Below are 13,889 nucleotides of genomic sequence, written 5' to 3'. Positions count from 1 at the left end.
TATTATTTACTGCATCATTATATCTCCAAATTTGATCACCTTGGATTGCTAGGAGAACGATCGAGCGCCTCAGGTTGTGAAGTGCTTAATATTGCAAGATCTTTTACAATACTTTTCTGTCGGTTAGACTTGATTTTCATTTCGTTTAGTCCAAAAGCTGGTAAATCTGGTACTGAACTGCCCTTTAATGCTGTCACAAAACATGAAATTATTATTAAAAACGATTATAATTTAAAATTAAATTAAAATTGAATTAATCATTAAACTTATTATTTTTTTTTTTTTCAAACTTTTACTAGGATGAACTCGGTTTCACATCATAGCCACGGACTAAGTCAAGTGACTGATGGGATGAGGATGTTATGAGTTATATTATTATACTTAATGGAAGGGTATAACTGTAAGAGAAACTAGTGGTAAGCAGTCTTTTTACATTCTCATCTAGCACTGTAATGACGTATCCCCACACAGATCTGCTGATCGATGGGAAAAGTGCGTCAAAATTTAATGTTACGGGACGGATGATTGTAGCAGAGTCCGCAAGCCAGGATTTGACTAGTGGCAATGCGCCTACGAAACCCCTACCCCGCCTTTTATCACTACACTTTCAGGCGCCGTATCAGAAAGCTCCACTCGCATCGGACCGCTTCGGTTATACGCAGTAGTGGTGAGTGGTGGGACTAGTTTTCGCAGGGCTCTCGTTTCGTGTCCGCGTACGCTTATTATACCTATGTTTGTAGCTTAATAACAAACAAAGTAATTAACTTGAAAAATTCTGATTATTGGAAATGAAAGAGAAATTTAGAAACCATCGATTGGCGTTAACAAATAAAAATCGATTTTTTCCGCATTAGGTCCGTTTCTTCGCGGATGGTCACATATGTTTTATATACGTATTCGTTTGCCATTGCATCGAATTGCGTTTATCGACAACTGGTGGGTCCATATATATTTTAAAGTGAATGTTTCATATTTTCGCGAGTGCTTCTTTTAATTATACACATTTGAGCTTATAGTTAACCTTAAATTTATTAGTAAAAAAGCCCCTGCTCTGGGATTTCAACTAGAGAATTAAAGTTGTGTAGAAGCGGTCGATATAGATAAAGGAGTATTGGATGACAGGTAGATTAGCTGGTTGGAAGGCCCTTTTGAAATGCTACAACGTAACAAGAGACAGATTCAACTGCGAGCTAAAACAAAACCTACCACCACAGGCAAACTTGAACCTCGTCCCCTGTCACCCAAATCTGATATCAAAAATCTACTTGAGACGTCCAAAGAGAAGAATAATGAGATGAGAAGGGAAATAAGGGAGATGAGAAAATAGCTAAAAACAACAAATGCTCTTTTAGAAAATATTGCAGCTTTCTTGAAGAAAGCAACCAAGCAAAAAGCTGAGTCAGTGGTAGTAGAAGATGGAGTATCCTCACAGCATACTGTGTCGACCATTGCTCAAATCCGTCAACAGTCTACTGAAGACAAGACGCTCGATGCGCAGAAAAAAAAGAGTCGTCAGAAGCAAAAATAATAGGATAGAAGAAAGTTGAAATGACGTACAAAGATGTACCTAAAAAACTAAGATAAAAAAAAAGTAGATAGTCAGGAATCAATAAAGACCGGTGCGGATTCGGACTTTGAAGAAGATTGGGATGATCCATCTGGTTTGAAGAAAAACCCTAAACCTGTTGATGTAGGAAACGAAGATGGAGGGGTGTCGGATGAAGGTGAAACTGCGACAGCTGCTGATGGTGGCATACAGGCACAAGCTTCCATTTTCTTGGTTAGTGGCTTAGGAAACATAGGTTGTACCTCAATACCCACAGATCAGGTAAAACGTAAGGTTAACTTAGCGGGCGCGGATATAAACAAGATTAACGTAAGTTCCGATTCAAATGTACAAATATTAACTAAATTGATTGTTAATGAATTGAGTCAGAAATTAGCAAGTGACCATTCGATGAGTAGTTCGTTCAATTCAAATGAAGGTAGTCGTATAAATGTATTATTCTCTAATAACGAATATAATGTACACAGAAGATACACTCTAAGAAGAAAAAGGAATTATGATATTTTTAAAGGATTTTCGTTCACTGAAATAAGACCGAAAAAATTATTCTACGTTTAAAATTATAATAAAAGCGCGAATGTTGATAAAACTAAATTAGAATATGATGAAAACAAAGTCAAAGATATAATTATAAATCACCTAGGACAGGAGTATAGTTATGATTTTACACACTTGACTAAACCTAAAAAAATTATAGCTGAATTAAAACAGAGAACATTAGCTGAAATCGCCTGAATGAGCACTGAGCTTTTATAAAACTAATTGTTTAATATTTATGTTCATATTTATAATTTTTGTAAGATGTAAGATTTACTACACAAGATGTCGCGATTCACTGCTGATCGTACACTGTTTTTCTCAAGCGACAAGGCTATCATCACACACTAAAACTGAGAAATCACGTGACTTCAAATATTCATTTAAATAATAAGGAAAATAAGAATAGCTTTGAAACAGGCGATGTCGATAAATTGAATAATTTTCAATCGCAAAAAATCTCATAAAGACGAAACATCACAACTTTAAACATACCGCCCGCCTCGTAAGTGGTAACTGCACGATGAATAGAAAAAACAATAAGCGCTTAATCGAATATTCGTCAATAACGCAAATTCCGCCTGCCGTAAAGAAACAGTATAAATGTAACAAAAATTTAATAGTCTTAGCCGCCCGACATAATCCACTAAGTTTACAGAACAATTTCTTATAAATCTAATTAACACTAGTTCAGATTTCGCTTATTTCTTTCGCTCTAATTGGTAACAGACAAATCTGAGTAATCGGACGGTCGCATTCCGAACTGGCAGTTTTTACGCGAACAGAACGTACTAAATCGTCTTTTCCATTGTAGCATTTAACTATGCGACCTAACAACCATCTAGAAGGCGGTAACGAATCATGTTTCAAAAGAACGATATCACCGATCACAAGATTTAGCTCTTTGTTGATTCATTTGTAGAGTTATTCTAAAGGCTGTAAATAATCAACAGCCCATTTCCTCCAGTAAACATCTGAAATTTTTTGTACTAAATGCCATCGATTTAATCGATTTTCCGAAGTAAATTCCAATGAGGGTTCTGGAATGCTGGTCAAAGGGGCTCCAATCAGAAAATGTCCAGGTTTAAGATAGGAAAAGTCTTCAGGATCATTTGAAAGAGAGGCAATAGGACGGGAATTGAGGCAAGCTTCTATACGAGTAATAAGGATATAAAACTCTTCGTATGTAAGAGTATGTGCACCTACAATTCTTTTCAGATGGTGTTTAAAACTCTTAACTCCAGCCTCCTATAAACCCCCAAAATGAGGAGCGGAAGGAGTTATGTAATGCGAAGAAGTAGCTTGAATTGCGAACACATTATGCAAATTAGCATCCAGTCTAAGATTCAAAAGGCAATCTTTTAATTCCCGGTCAGCACCGTGAAATGTTGTACCATTATCATTGTAAAAGTGTACAGGTCTTCCTCGCCTTAAAGAAAATCGCTGAAAGGCGGCGAGAAAAGCGGCAAATAAATAATCAGAAACAAGTTCTGAATAGAAAGCTCACGTACAACAACAGACGAAAAGCGCAACGTAAGTTTTGTAACTCTTTCTGCCACGACCGGAAGCAAAGCGAAAATTAAATGGGCCTGCATAGTCCACACCAGAATGTGTGAATGGTCTATTTGGGGTTACTCGAAATTCAGGTAAGTCCCCCATAAGTTGTTGAAACAAATCCGCTCTGTCACGTGTGCACTCCAGGCAACCGTTGATCAGTCGTTTAACGAAAGAGTGAGCTCCTAAAATCCAGTAACGCCGTATGAGCAGATGTAAAGTTAATTGCTGACCACCGTGTAAAGATCGAAGATGAGCATGTGTGACGATAAGCTCTTTTATGTGGTGACGCGTGATTCCCCGTGTAGCGCAGTCAGCTGGATTATCTTTAGCCAAGCTAAAACTGTTACGGAATCAGTGTGACAGTAAACAGGTATTTTATCCAATGACATAGTTTACATGACAAACTGAAGTGTCTTAGTTAGCAACGCAGCTCCACGCAGCTCCACACAACTCCAAGCGAGGAATTGATACACATTTAACAGGCACTGCTTTAGATTCAGACATTATTAGGCAAACATGAGCCTGTTTTAAATGTTCACTAAGAATTCTAATGTAAACGTAAGCTGAATAAGCTTTTGACGAAGCGTCAGAAAAGCCATGAAGCTCGAATTCAGATTTTGTCTGCGTTGTCGTATCCAGCTGGAGACTTTAAGTGCTTCTAATTTTTCCAGAGAACCATTATCATTTAAACATTAAATTTTATGATCATCAGGTAGTCTTTCGTCACAGTCGAGTTTACGCAGCCAAAGTTCTTGCATTAGAATTTTTGCCACTATTATGACAATCCGTTTTGTTGGATTTTCGACTAAAGAAAAAGTCACTTTAAAAGGAATACCTCGGACTTAGGATCCCAAAATAAACCTAGAACCTTTAGGTGAGCATCGTCCGCTAACGGAAATTCGATAGCTTGAGCTCGCGCCTGCTGAGCCTCAAACTGACTATCTGCACCAAACAAAACATCATCGGCGTAAATATTATTTTCTAATGAGCCTTTTATCAGGAGAAATCCAGACAATTCTTTGATAGTCGAAATCCCGAGGGTCAACTAGAATTCGCCTAAACATTTTTTCAATATCAGCCATATAAACAAAGCGATGTGATCTCCAATTCATAATGATTGAAACCAAATCATTGAGAATCTTGTGACCGATGTGAGGATGAGAATTCAAGGAACAATTATTGGAAGTTAAACTGGAAGCGTTGAAAAGAATCCTCAACTTCGCAGTGGAACTACTTTCTCTTAAGATAGGGTGATGAGACAAATACACAGTTTGTGGAAAACTATCCAATTCATTTTCTTGAAGAAGTTCCATGTGTCCAAAGCTTTCATATTCTGATAAGAAACTGGAGTATTGTAACAATAATTCCGATTTCTCCGATGAACGACAAATTACATTATTCAAAATGATCTTAGCTCTCTCCAGGGATGCACCTATTTTTATGGGAGGGCCGTTTTTGAAAGGTAAGCGTATCATGTAACATCCGTCTTTTGTTCGTTGGTAATTCGTGGCGAAATGCTTACCACAAAACATTTTGTCATCTGTAAAAGTATTTTTAAAGGGAACTTCCTCCAACTCCCAGAACCTAGTTAAGTCTTCATGCAAGACTTCTGCTGAAATAGCCTGATATGCTGTAACTGGAATGTTAATTTCTATTTTATTTATGACTCAAACCGGCCCAGATAATATCCACCCAAAAACGGTACTTTGCGCAGCAAGAGAACCCAAAATACCCTGTTGGAGACCAGGAAGTAAACACGAGCCATATTTATCGGCTCCTAAAATCAAATCAACTTGATGAAAGCTAAAGGGATTTGGATCTGCTAACCCTAACTCTTTTAATTGCCCTTCATTCCCCACGTTAGATCTTACAGGAGGAGTATATGATGTAAGGTGTAATAATACTAAAGCTTGAATATGAACTGTAGGACAGTTATATTGTGCAGGAATTAAATTAATTTCAGCTTTCTCGAAGAACCAATATTAACTCCTCCAATTCCATATATTACTGCTTTAACCTTTTTGTAGGGTGGAGTCAATATTTTCATTGCTCTCTCGGTAATAAAACAACATTCAGATTCTGGGTCCAACAAAACTCTAAATCTGTGACTTCTTACATTTTTAGATTGGAAGGAAATAACAGCCGTAGCTAGTAAGGGTGAGCGCGATAAATTTGGATGATTATTCAGAAAATGAAACAAAACTTTATCGTCTGCTTTTTTAAGCGAAATATGATTCACCCCCACCCCCAGGGTGGAATTACCGGGTTCATATGATTGTGACCCGGTAGAACCACATAGGCAAGTTTCAATTGGTACCGGCACAGGGATCGCACTCCCGGCCTCCTGTTTGGAAGTCTGATGTGTTATCGCCTGAGCCACCGGTCCGGTGCTCTCTTACAGCACAACCTGAAGAACCATAGAACTCTACTGCGCCGCCAAAAGCGACATAAAACCCTACTGCACACCATGAAACGTCATATAATGTTACTGCATAACTTATCCACTAGGCAGACATAAAGCCCACAATAACTCTAATTCGCAGCCGCAAGTATCTTAGAACTCTATACAAATCGCATTGGTCAATGCGTCAAATGTAAATTAATCATCATTTTAATCAAATTACTATTCAAATGTTTTATATTAAGTTTATTCATTGTTTCTCGGATTTCTGATGAACAGTTAAACTTCAGGTTGTCGCGTCAGTTCAGGTTGCATGATAAGCTCCCTGTTATGATGAAAGTAATGACATAAAGGTTTGAATTTTGGCACACATCAAATGATATTATAGATGCCTTTTCTTCATTAGACAACTAATCTAACTAAAATGGTCAAAATCCTCTTTATTACTTCGTATTAGGCATATGTATAAGATCAGTTTAAAAAGACGGCTTACAGTCTCTGCGGACAGCTTCTGTATCTTGCGAGTGTGTACTATCTAGACTGGATCTTGATACTCCGTGCTCCATACATTGACTCTTACTATCAGACATAGCATTAATGCTTGAACTTAATCTTCTTCTGGCGCTCTTCTTGCCAGCTTTTTTAAATAATGCAGCACCAATAATCACGTTACGTAATTTATTCCACATTAATTGACTTGAATTCATCATATCAGAAGGCCACGTCGCTTCTAGCACAGCCTGAAAATGGCAGATATATTGTTATTATTTTCATGTATTCTTAACCAGAGTTCTACTTGGGGATCGTTCATATATTACTTAACACGTTTTTCTTTTGTTTAAATAAAGACAAGAATAACATTGGCGTGAAGCGGAAAAAAACCGGGGGAACTGTACCCGACTTACCACACGACAAATATATAATTATCGATTATCGATATAAAATGATCGATTTTACCATTTTTAGCTTCCCACGGCTTTTTTCTAGAATAATAAATATTTTGTCTTTAAAATTTAGGAAATTATAGCGAACATGCTAACGGACGTCCCTATACACTTTGGTTGTGGGTTAATTGAAAAAAAATTATCTTGCTAAATTTCATTATTTTGCATAGCGCTTAGGAATTAGTATCGATTTTATCAGTGTTACATTCCCCCGGCTTTTTCCTAGATTAATAAATATTTTGTCTTCATTATTTGAGCAATGATAGCGAACATGCTAACGGACGTTACTGCATACTTTTTTCTGGGTTAATTCCAAATCATTTTGATTGTGCTAAAAACGTGTGTGCATATCTTGAGGTTATGTGTGTAACAATTCTCTTCCATAATTATTTTAGAGTATAATATTTTGTCTTAAAAATTTAGAAAATAATAGAGAACATGCTAACGGACGTTTCTGCACACTTTTTTGTGGGTTAATTGGAAAAATGTTTATATTGCTAAATTTGATTAATTTGCATAACGCTTAGGAATTAGTATCGAATTTAACAATGTTATATTTTCTCTGGATTTCCCCCAAGATTAATAAATATTTTGTCTTCAAAATCTGAGCAATGATAGCGAACATGCTAACGGACATGCCTGCATACTTTTTTGTGAGTTAATTCCAAAAAATTTGGATTGTGCTAAAGACGTGTATATATTTTGAAATTACATATGTTACAATTCTCTTCTATAATTATTTTAGAGTGCTTACCGACAGCATCGGTACGACAGAGAACTACATTATCGGAATGACAGAGAACTGAAGAAGACCCTAACCTTAAAATGATCCGCATGTATAAGATTTTTATTTAACACAATACATTTTTTTTTGTTATTATCCCTCAAAAAAGAGTCCAGGGACGTCCGTTATGATATTTTATAGCATCTCCGAATTCAGTTTTTTTTAATTTTAATTTTTGTGGGAAAAAGCCGGGGGACTGTACCCGACTGACCACACGACGAGGTATCACATGCCCTTAATACCTCTAAATTTCATCAAAACACAACCAAAAACTCAGCCCTATAATTTCACTAATTTTTATTAAAATCGACAGACGACTAAAAGATTCTGGCAGATAACACTAATAATAATAATGTATAACGCGAGTCTACGGTTGATTTTAGTCAAGCAACGTTCATTAGTTACCCCCATAACAAATATAACATTTGCTTTAAATAGTAAAATTGGCTAAATCAAAATCAATATAATAAAATTTAACGAACCAAATATTTAGCGGAATATTGAGTGCCGTAGCATGACGTTACGATCATCATAGGATAGGTGCAAATGTTAGGATAGTTAGCATAGTTGGCATATTTTAACATGGGAATACATACGCCTTTTTGGAGAAAATATTCTTAACGTATAAATAAGTTATAAAGGGCCTGAAAAGTAATTTTTTCCAGTGTAGAGTGCGTTTTCGCAATTCCGCTTATCCTTTTATCTCTTGAAGACATTTCAGATTCACGGAATACAAGAAACTATCCGAAATTTAAGATTAGAGCACTCGATTCCGATCAAATAGATCGGATACACTAACCTACAATTTTGGATATTTTATTTTATTTCGTGATACTGAAAAGTCGTCAATCCACAAAAGAATGGAACATGGCTCAGAAATACGTTCTATACTTGAGAAATATTACTATCCATAATTTATGAATTACTTTTACGTTTAGAAGTGGGCGAGACCTTACAGAGACCGTGGGAGAGGTGACGGAACTGCATAATTTAAAATAGACCAGCATGAGGTAGTTGAAATATGTAAGCCTTAAAATAGGTGCATTTTGAAATGCCATTCGATTTCGGTTCTGATTTCCTAAAGTTCAGGGTGATGAAAATAATTTATACGGAAACACGACGAAGAACCGACAAAGTCCCCGCATTGACTGGACGAATCAACTCAAGGATGGCTTGTTAGGCTGCTACGATGCCAGTATTATCCCTGTTCACGGAGGCTTTATGGCGCGTATGCGAACTATGTAGTGCGAGAAGTACCCAAAAGCTTAAGCACGTTTTGCATCAGTCATTGTATAATCAACGTGCCTACTTCTTTGAAATGAATATGTACGCGCAGCGCTTTCCCAACCGTTGCTTGACCAAGCTGCACACGAAGATGAGGAAGCAACGTTAAAATAAACCACGGAAATCATTCACTTTCTGAGAGATGATAACGATCTCATAAGAAACAGGAACATTGACATGCAGGTTCCTCCAAAGCCCCAAGATCCAGCTGAAATAGATGCCTCCCTTTGTGATTATATCTTGGAGGAGTCCGACCTCTAGACCATCAATTGTTCAAATTATGGTGGAAGAAACTCTTAGAAAAGAAAGAGATAGGATAGAAAAAGAAAGAGCAGAGAAAGCAAGAATAGCTTGCGAAAAATTACGAATGGAAATAGAAAGGCAAGAGAAAGAACATGTGAGAATCAATAATAGAACTTCGAAATTGATTCTTTTTTAGATAATAATAATGAATTTTGGAATGAGGCACAAGAGTTAATAAATTTCGAAGAAAATAAAAGTGATAAAATCAAAATCAAAGAACTTTCAGAAGAAATTAATACGAATACTCATTACCGAGACCGGTACAAAGGCAATCAATTATGCGAAAATCAAATCTACCTCAATGTCAAACAGACTTGCAAGGTGGAATAGATAGAAGTAGAGGGACCGATATGGAATGAGAAGAAATGAATGAAAATAACATGAATGAAATTCCAGCAAATAAAGTTAAAAATTCCAGTTAAAAATAAATTATCGTCAACCGTTGAAAAAGAATTTCATAAGCGTATAATTTCGAAATGGGGAACATCTAGAATTTTGTTTACAGATAATGGAAAAGAATATGTAAATAAGTCAATAATTAATTTGACGAAATCTTTTGGTATTAGACATTCGAAAACTCCTAAATATCATGCACAGGAAAATCCGACTGAAAGATGTAATAGGTCAATTAAAACAGCAATGAAAGCGTATTTAGAAAAAGACCATAAAGCATGGGATGAAAATTTAGATGATCTGCAATTCGAGTTAAATACTAGTAAACATTCGTCTACAGGTTTTACACAGGCTTTTTTAAATTTAGGTAGTGAACTTCAACCCATACAAACTTTAAATAAAGATTTAGACGGAAAAGCAAAATAGAATTTCAAGAGTCAGAAAAGTGGGCAGATAGAATGAAAACATTAAAAATAATTTGAGAAGAGGTAATAAAAAATTTAGATACCGCAAATGAAACGCAATCTAGATATTATAATCTTAGACGTAGACCTATAACTTTTAAAATTGGCGAAAGAGTAATAAAAAAACAATAAAACACTATCGAAAAAAGCGGAAGGAATAGCTCAAAAATTGAATACAAATTTTGAAGGAACATTTTTTATTAAAGCAAAGATTTCACCAACAATCTACGTATTAAAAACTAAAAATGGAAAATCACTAGACATGCATGTTAATGATTTAATTGTTACACCACTGACAAAAACAGAAAAATAAAACAAACATCGACATTTACAAAAACAACAAAAAAACAGAAGGCATTTATTTCCAGAATAATGGATCCACCTTTAGTCCTCAAATGCAAGGATTGCCTTCTGGGGTTGGTGGGGGAAGTATTATTGAACCAATCATGTAAAAAGTGGGTTGATCTTCTTCAACCACCATCAACAGAGACAATAGAGGAGAGGACGAAGAAAATGAAGGAAATAGATAGAAGGAAGAGAGCTGAAGTGGAAAGGGAAATGACCAAAGAAATTAAAAAAATAAGAAACAGAAAGTTATTAGAGGAAATATATAAAATGTTCGATGAATTTGGATCAAGAAAAGGGGATCCGAGAATTCAAAAATTAGCGGAAGAGAAACGAATTTTCTACGACCTTCCAACAATGGAAGAAATAAGAAGAGGGTTGAAACAGAAGAAACATAAAAGAAGAGGAGGAAAAGCAAAAACGAGTCATAGAAAAAAAAAAACTGGAAGAAGTATTCGAAAAAATAAAAATACAGCAGGACAAGGAAAGAGAAGAAAGGGAAACAGAAGAAATTAAAAGATTATTAAAATTAAGATAGGAAAAACATATCAAGGATGCTATAAAGAAGAGGAAGGAAGAAAAACTAGAAAAAGAAAGAATAAGAAGAGCGACAGAACAAGAAGAGAAAACAAAAAAAAAAGAAAAGAGGTCAAAAGAGCCCAGGGGAAAATGGAAGAAAATAAAAAAATATTAAAAACAATTGGAGAAGAAAGGGAAGACTCCTCTACCGATTGGGACACCGAAGTATAATTATAAAATAAAACTTCCATTACTTATCAAAATACACCACAGAAAAATTATTTTTGACCCTTTACAAACACAACGGAAAGGATAATTTCACTCTTTTCATACACCACAGATATAGATTTTTTTTTTTGCAATTTAATTTAACAATTCAATTTAAATTTGATTAAAATGAAGGAATTTTACCAAGAAAATTTTTGAGTTGCAAATAAAAATAAATACGGCTATAAGAGGCCAAGTTTGATTTTTGCTTAAAAATAAAAGTCGATTTTAGAGATAAGTTAATTTTCAGGAAAGAAGAGTCACGGAAAAGCAGAATGATAAAAGGATACACATAGGAGTGGATAACACAGAAAAATTTGAAAAAATATATTAAGATAAGCAATTTGGGAAAAATATATTTTCAATAAAAACACTAGATTTTACATATTTTCGAAATAAAATAAGAAAAAGATATGTAGAAAAGAATAAAAGTTTCGTTTTTTGTTTTTATTTTTGTCTAAAGAGTAGGATGTGTTAAATTATGTTTCAGCTTATAAGAAAATGATGGAAGAAGTAAAGATATGGCAGTGCAGGCATTGCGAGAGGATGGTTCCAGTGGAACTTTCCATTATTCACGATACTTACTGTGAGCAGATGTCGAACAGGACAAAAAACTACCACACTGTTCCTGATTCGACAAGGATCAAATATATAAAAGGAGGATGGACAGAGGCAAATCAAAAGGTTAAGAAAATTCGAAGATTTATTCTTAAAAAGGAAGTATGGACAAAACTCAGAGAAAAACAAACAGCACAAAAAATGGAAGATAAAAAAAATGATGAAGAAGATGACGAGTATATTCAGCTGGATCTGACAGAGGAAGAATCTTGCCTGACACTAAACGACGAAATCGGGAAAACTAAAGAATTACTGAAAAAATAAACGTCGTACCAAATAGAGGGGGGGGGAGGTTGTATCAAAGTTACAAGCACCCCGCTATCGTACAGACTGCGGGCCCATGATTAGGAGTGGGGAACGACACCCTCAGTCCTCATAAGCGTGAACTTGCCCCGAAGGCAACCTGTCTTCAGTCTTGAGTCTTGTGCTCCCTCCGAGCGAACCTGGTCGGTACCCGTTACACCCAAGAACTAGATCCCAACCCCTCTGGACGACGCCATCCACTATTTCCGAGCTCACCGGACACCCGCCAAAACCACTCTCATCTCAGCGGAAGCCTGACGCCATCCAGCCGTTATCAACCTGTTCTCGGGGAAACCGACGAGACTATCCAGCGCTTGTGGGATAACAGGTCCCCTTTAACTCTGTAAGTTGGTTTAATAAACCCCATTCTAATTTGATATTGTTTTATCCTATTATTGACTTCACCCGCTTCTCGACGTTCCACCTCCTCGCCCTTCCTTAATTTACGAGATCCCTCACAAGTGAGGAAAGTACATCACTCCATCTAGATGCTTCACTTCTAAAAACCGATTTTGAGGAAGCAGAGGTTGCAAAATTCCACCAACAGCTATTCGACAAGTAAATTCACGGAAATTTTCACAGAAATTTAAAAAATCAGTCTCTCTCGAAGAAGCAAACTTTTGTTTTCCTTAGATGTTCAGGACTTAATTCAGGTACAGAGGGTTCCAATTTCGTATGCCAAAGACGGTGTCATTTTCACCTTAGTATACCGTGACCACATTTTGTGTCAAGAATTTCCGAGCGATAAGAGCAGAGCGTGTCATGCACACGATGAGTACCTGGAATTTACTGTCATGGCCGCGACCCTACCTCGCCGAATGCTCCGAAGGAGATAAAGTCAATTGTACAAAATGGGAAGTACCAAATTTTCTGATACTACGAGTTTTGGACAGCAGTCTCCGTTGCAAAACTCGAGGCCTGACATCCTTCTTCAAGACTTCGAGAAACTAACTATATAATTGATTGATTTCTTGGCTCAAGCTGAATACAAAATCACTGCCAAGGAAAAGGAGAAGAGGAAAAATATTTCCCTTAAAAGGTAGCTACAACGACTCAACCAAAAATGTTCGGTTAGAGTAATTGTTCTTGTGATCAGTAATCACGGAGGTGCTAAACTATCACTAGTTCGTAACCCCAAAGCCATACCTGCGTGCCAAAAATATGAAGATCGAAAAAATCAACAATTACGTAGATTAAAACAAACAAAAAGAGATGTTGAAATATAAAACTTGGATTGAAGCCAACACATTTTTTAAAATATTTCTGTTCAAACTAAAGAACAAACTTCTATTTCATTACAGTATGGCACGAATCTAGTCTCAAAATCAACTAATACCAAAGCTACTGTAAACATATTTTACAATTGGGGGGTTACGTGAATGAACGGTTATAGAATCCTAGCACTCCGGTTTGTTGGAACCTGTAGAGTTCTTAAGGATTGTTTCAAATTTAATTTTGAGAACATATACGAGGTGTGTTCAAAAAATAAGGTGACTATGGATTTTTCAAAAAATATTCATTTATTCCTCAATATTTATGTTGTCCCCTTCAAAGTAATCCCCCTCAGATATAATACACTTGTGCCAACGCTTTTTCCAATCAT

The 13,889-nt window shown here is 36.0% G+C and overlaps 1 protein-coding gene across 13 annotated transcripts in view; it reads right to left on the bottom strand.

Moving 5' to 3' along the window:
• The window catches only part of LOC117168793 (DENN domain-containing protein Crag), a 205,549-nt gene that overhangs the window by 123,249 nt on the left and 68,411 nt on the right, over positions 1-13,889 (bottom strand). For all 13 annotated transcript variants that reach the window (XR_004466553.1, XR_004466552.1, XR_004466555.1 and 10 more), the window contains 2 exons: positions 6,556-6,802; positions 40-190 (listed from right to left, as the gene is read on the bottom strand). Coding sequence is in view for 9 of the 13 variants with exons in the window: in XM_033354603.1 (XP_033210494.1) it covers positions 40-190; positions 6,556-6,802 (398 nt within the window). In the remaining 4 variants the exon portion in view is untranslated. The remainder of the gene's footprint in view (positions 1-39; positions 191-6,555; positions 6,803-13,889) is intronic.

The sequence above is a fragment of the Belonocnema kinseyi genome, chromosome 3 (genome assembly GCF_010883055.1).
Source record: "Belonocnema kinseyi isolate 2016_QV_RU_SX_M_011 chromosome 3, B_treatae_v1, whole genome shotgun sequence".
Taxonomy (NCBI): domain Eukaryota; kingdom Metazoa; phylum Arthropoda; class Insecta; order Hymenoptera; family Cynipidae; genus Belonocnema; species Belonocnema kinseyi.
Note: the sequence above shows the minus strand (reverse complement) of the source record. Positions and strands in the feature narration are given on the sequence as shown.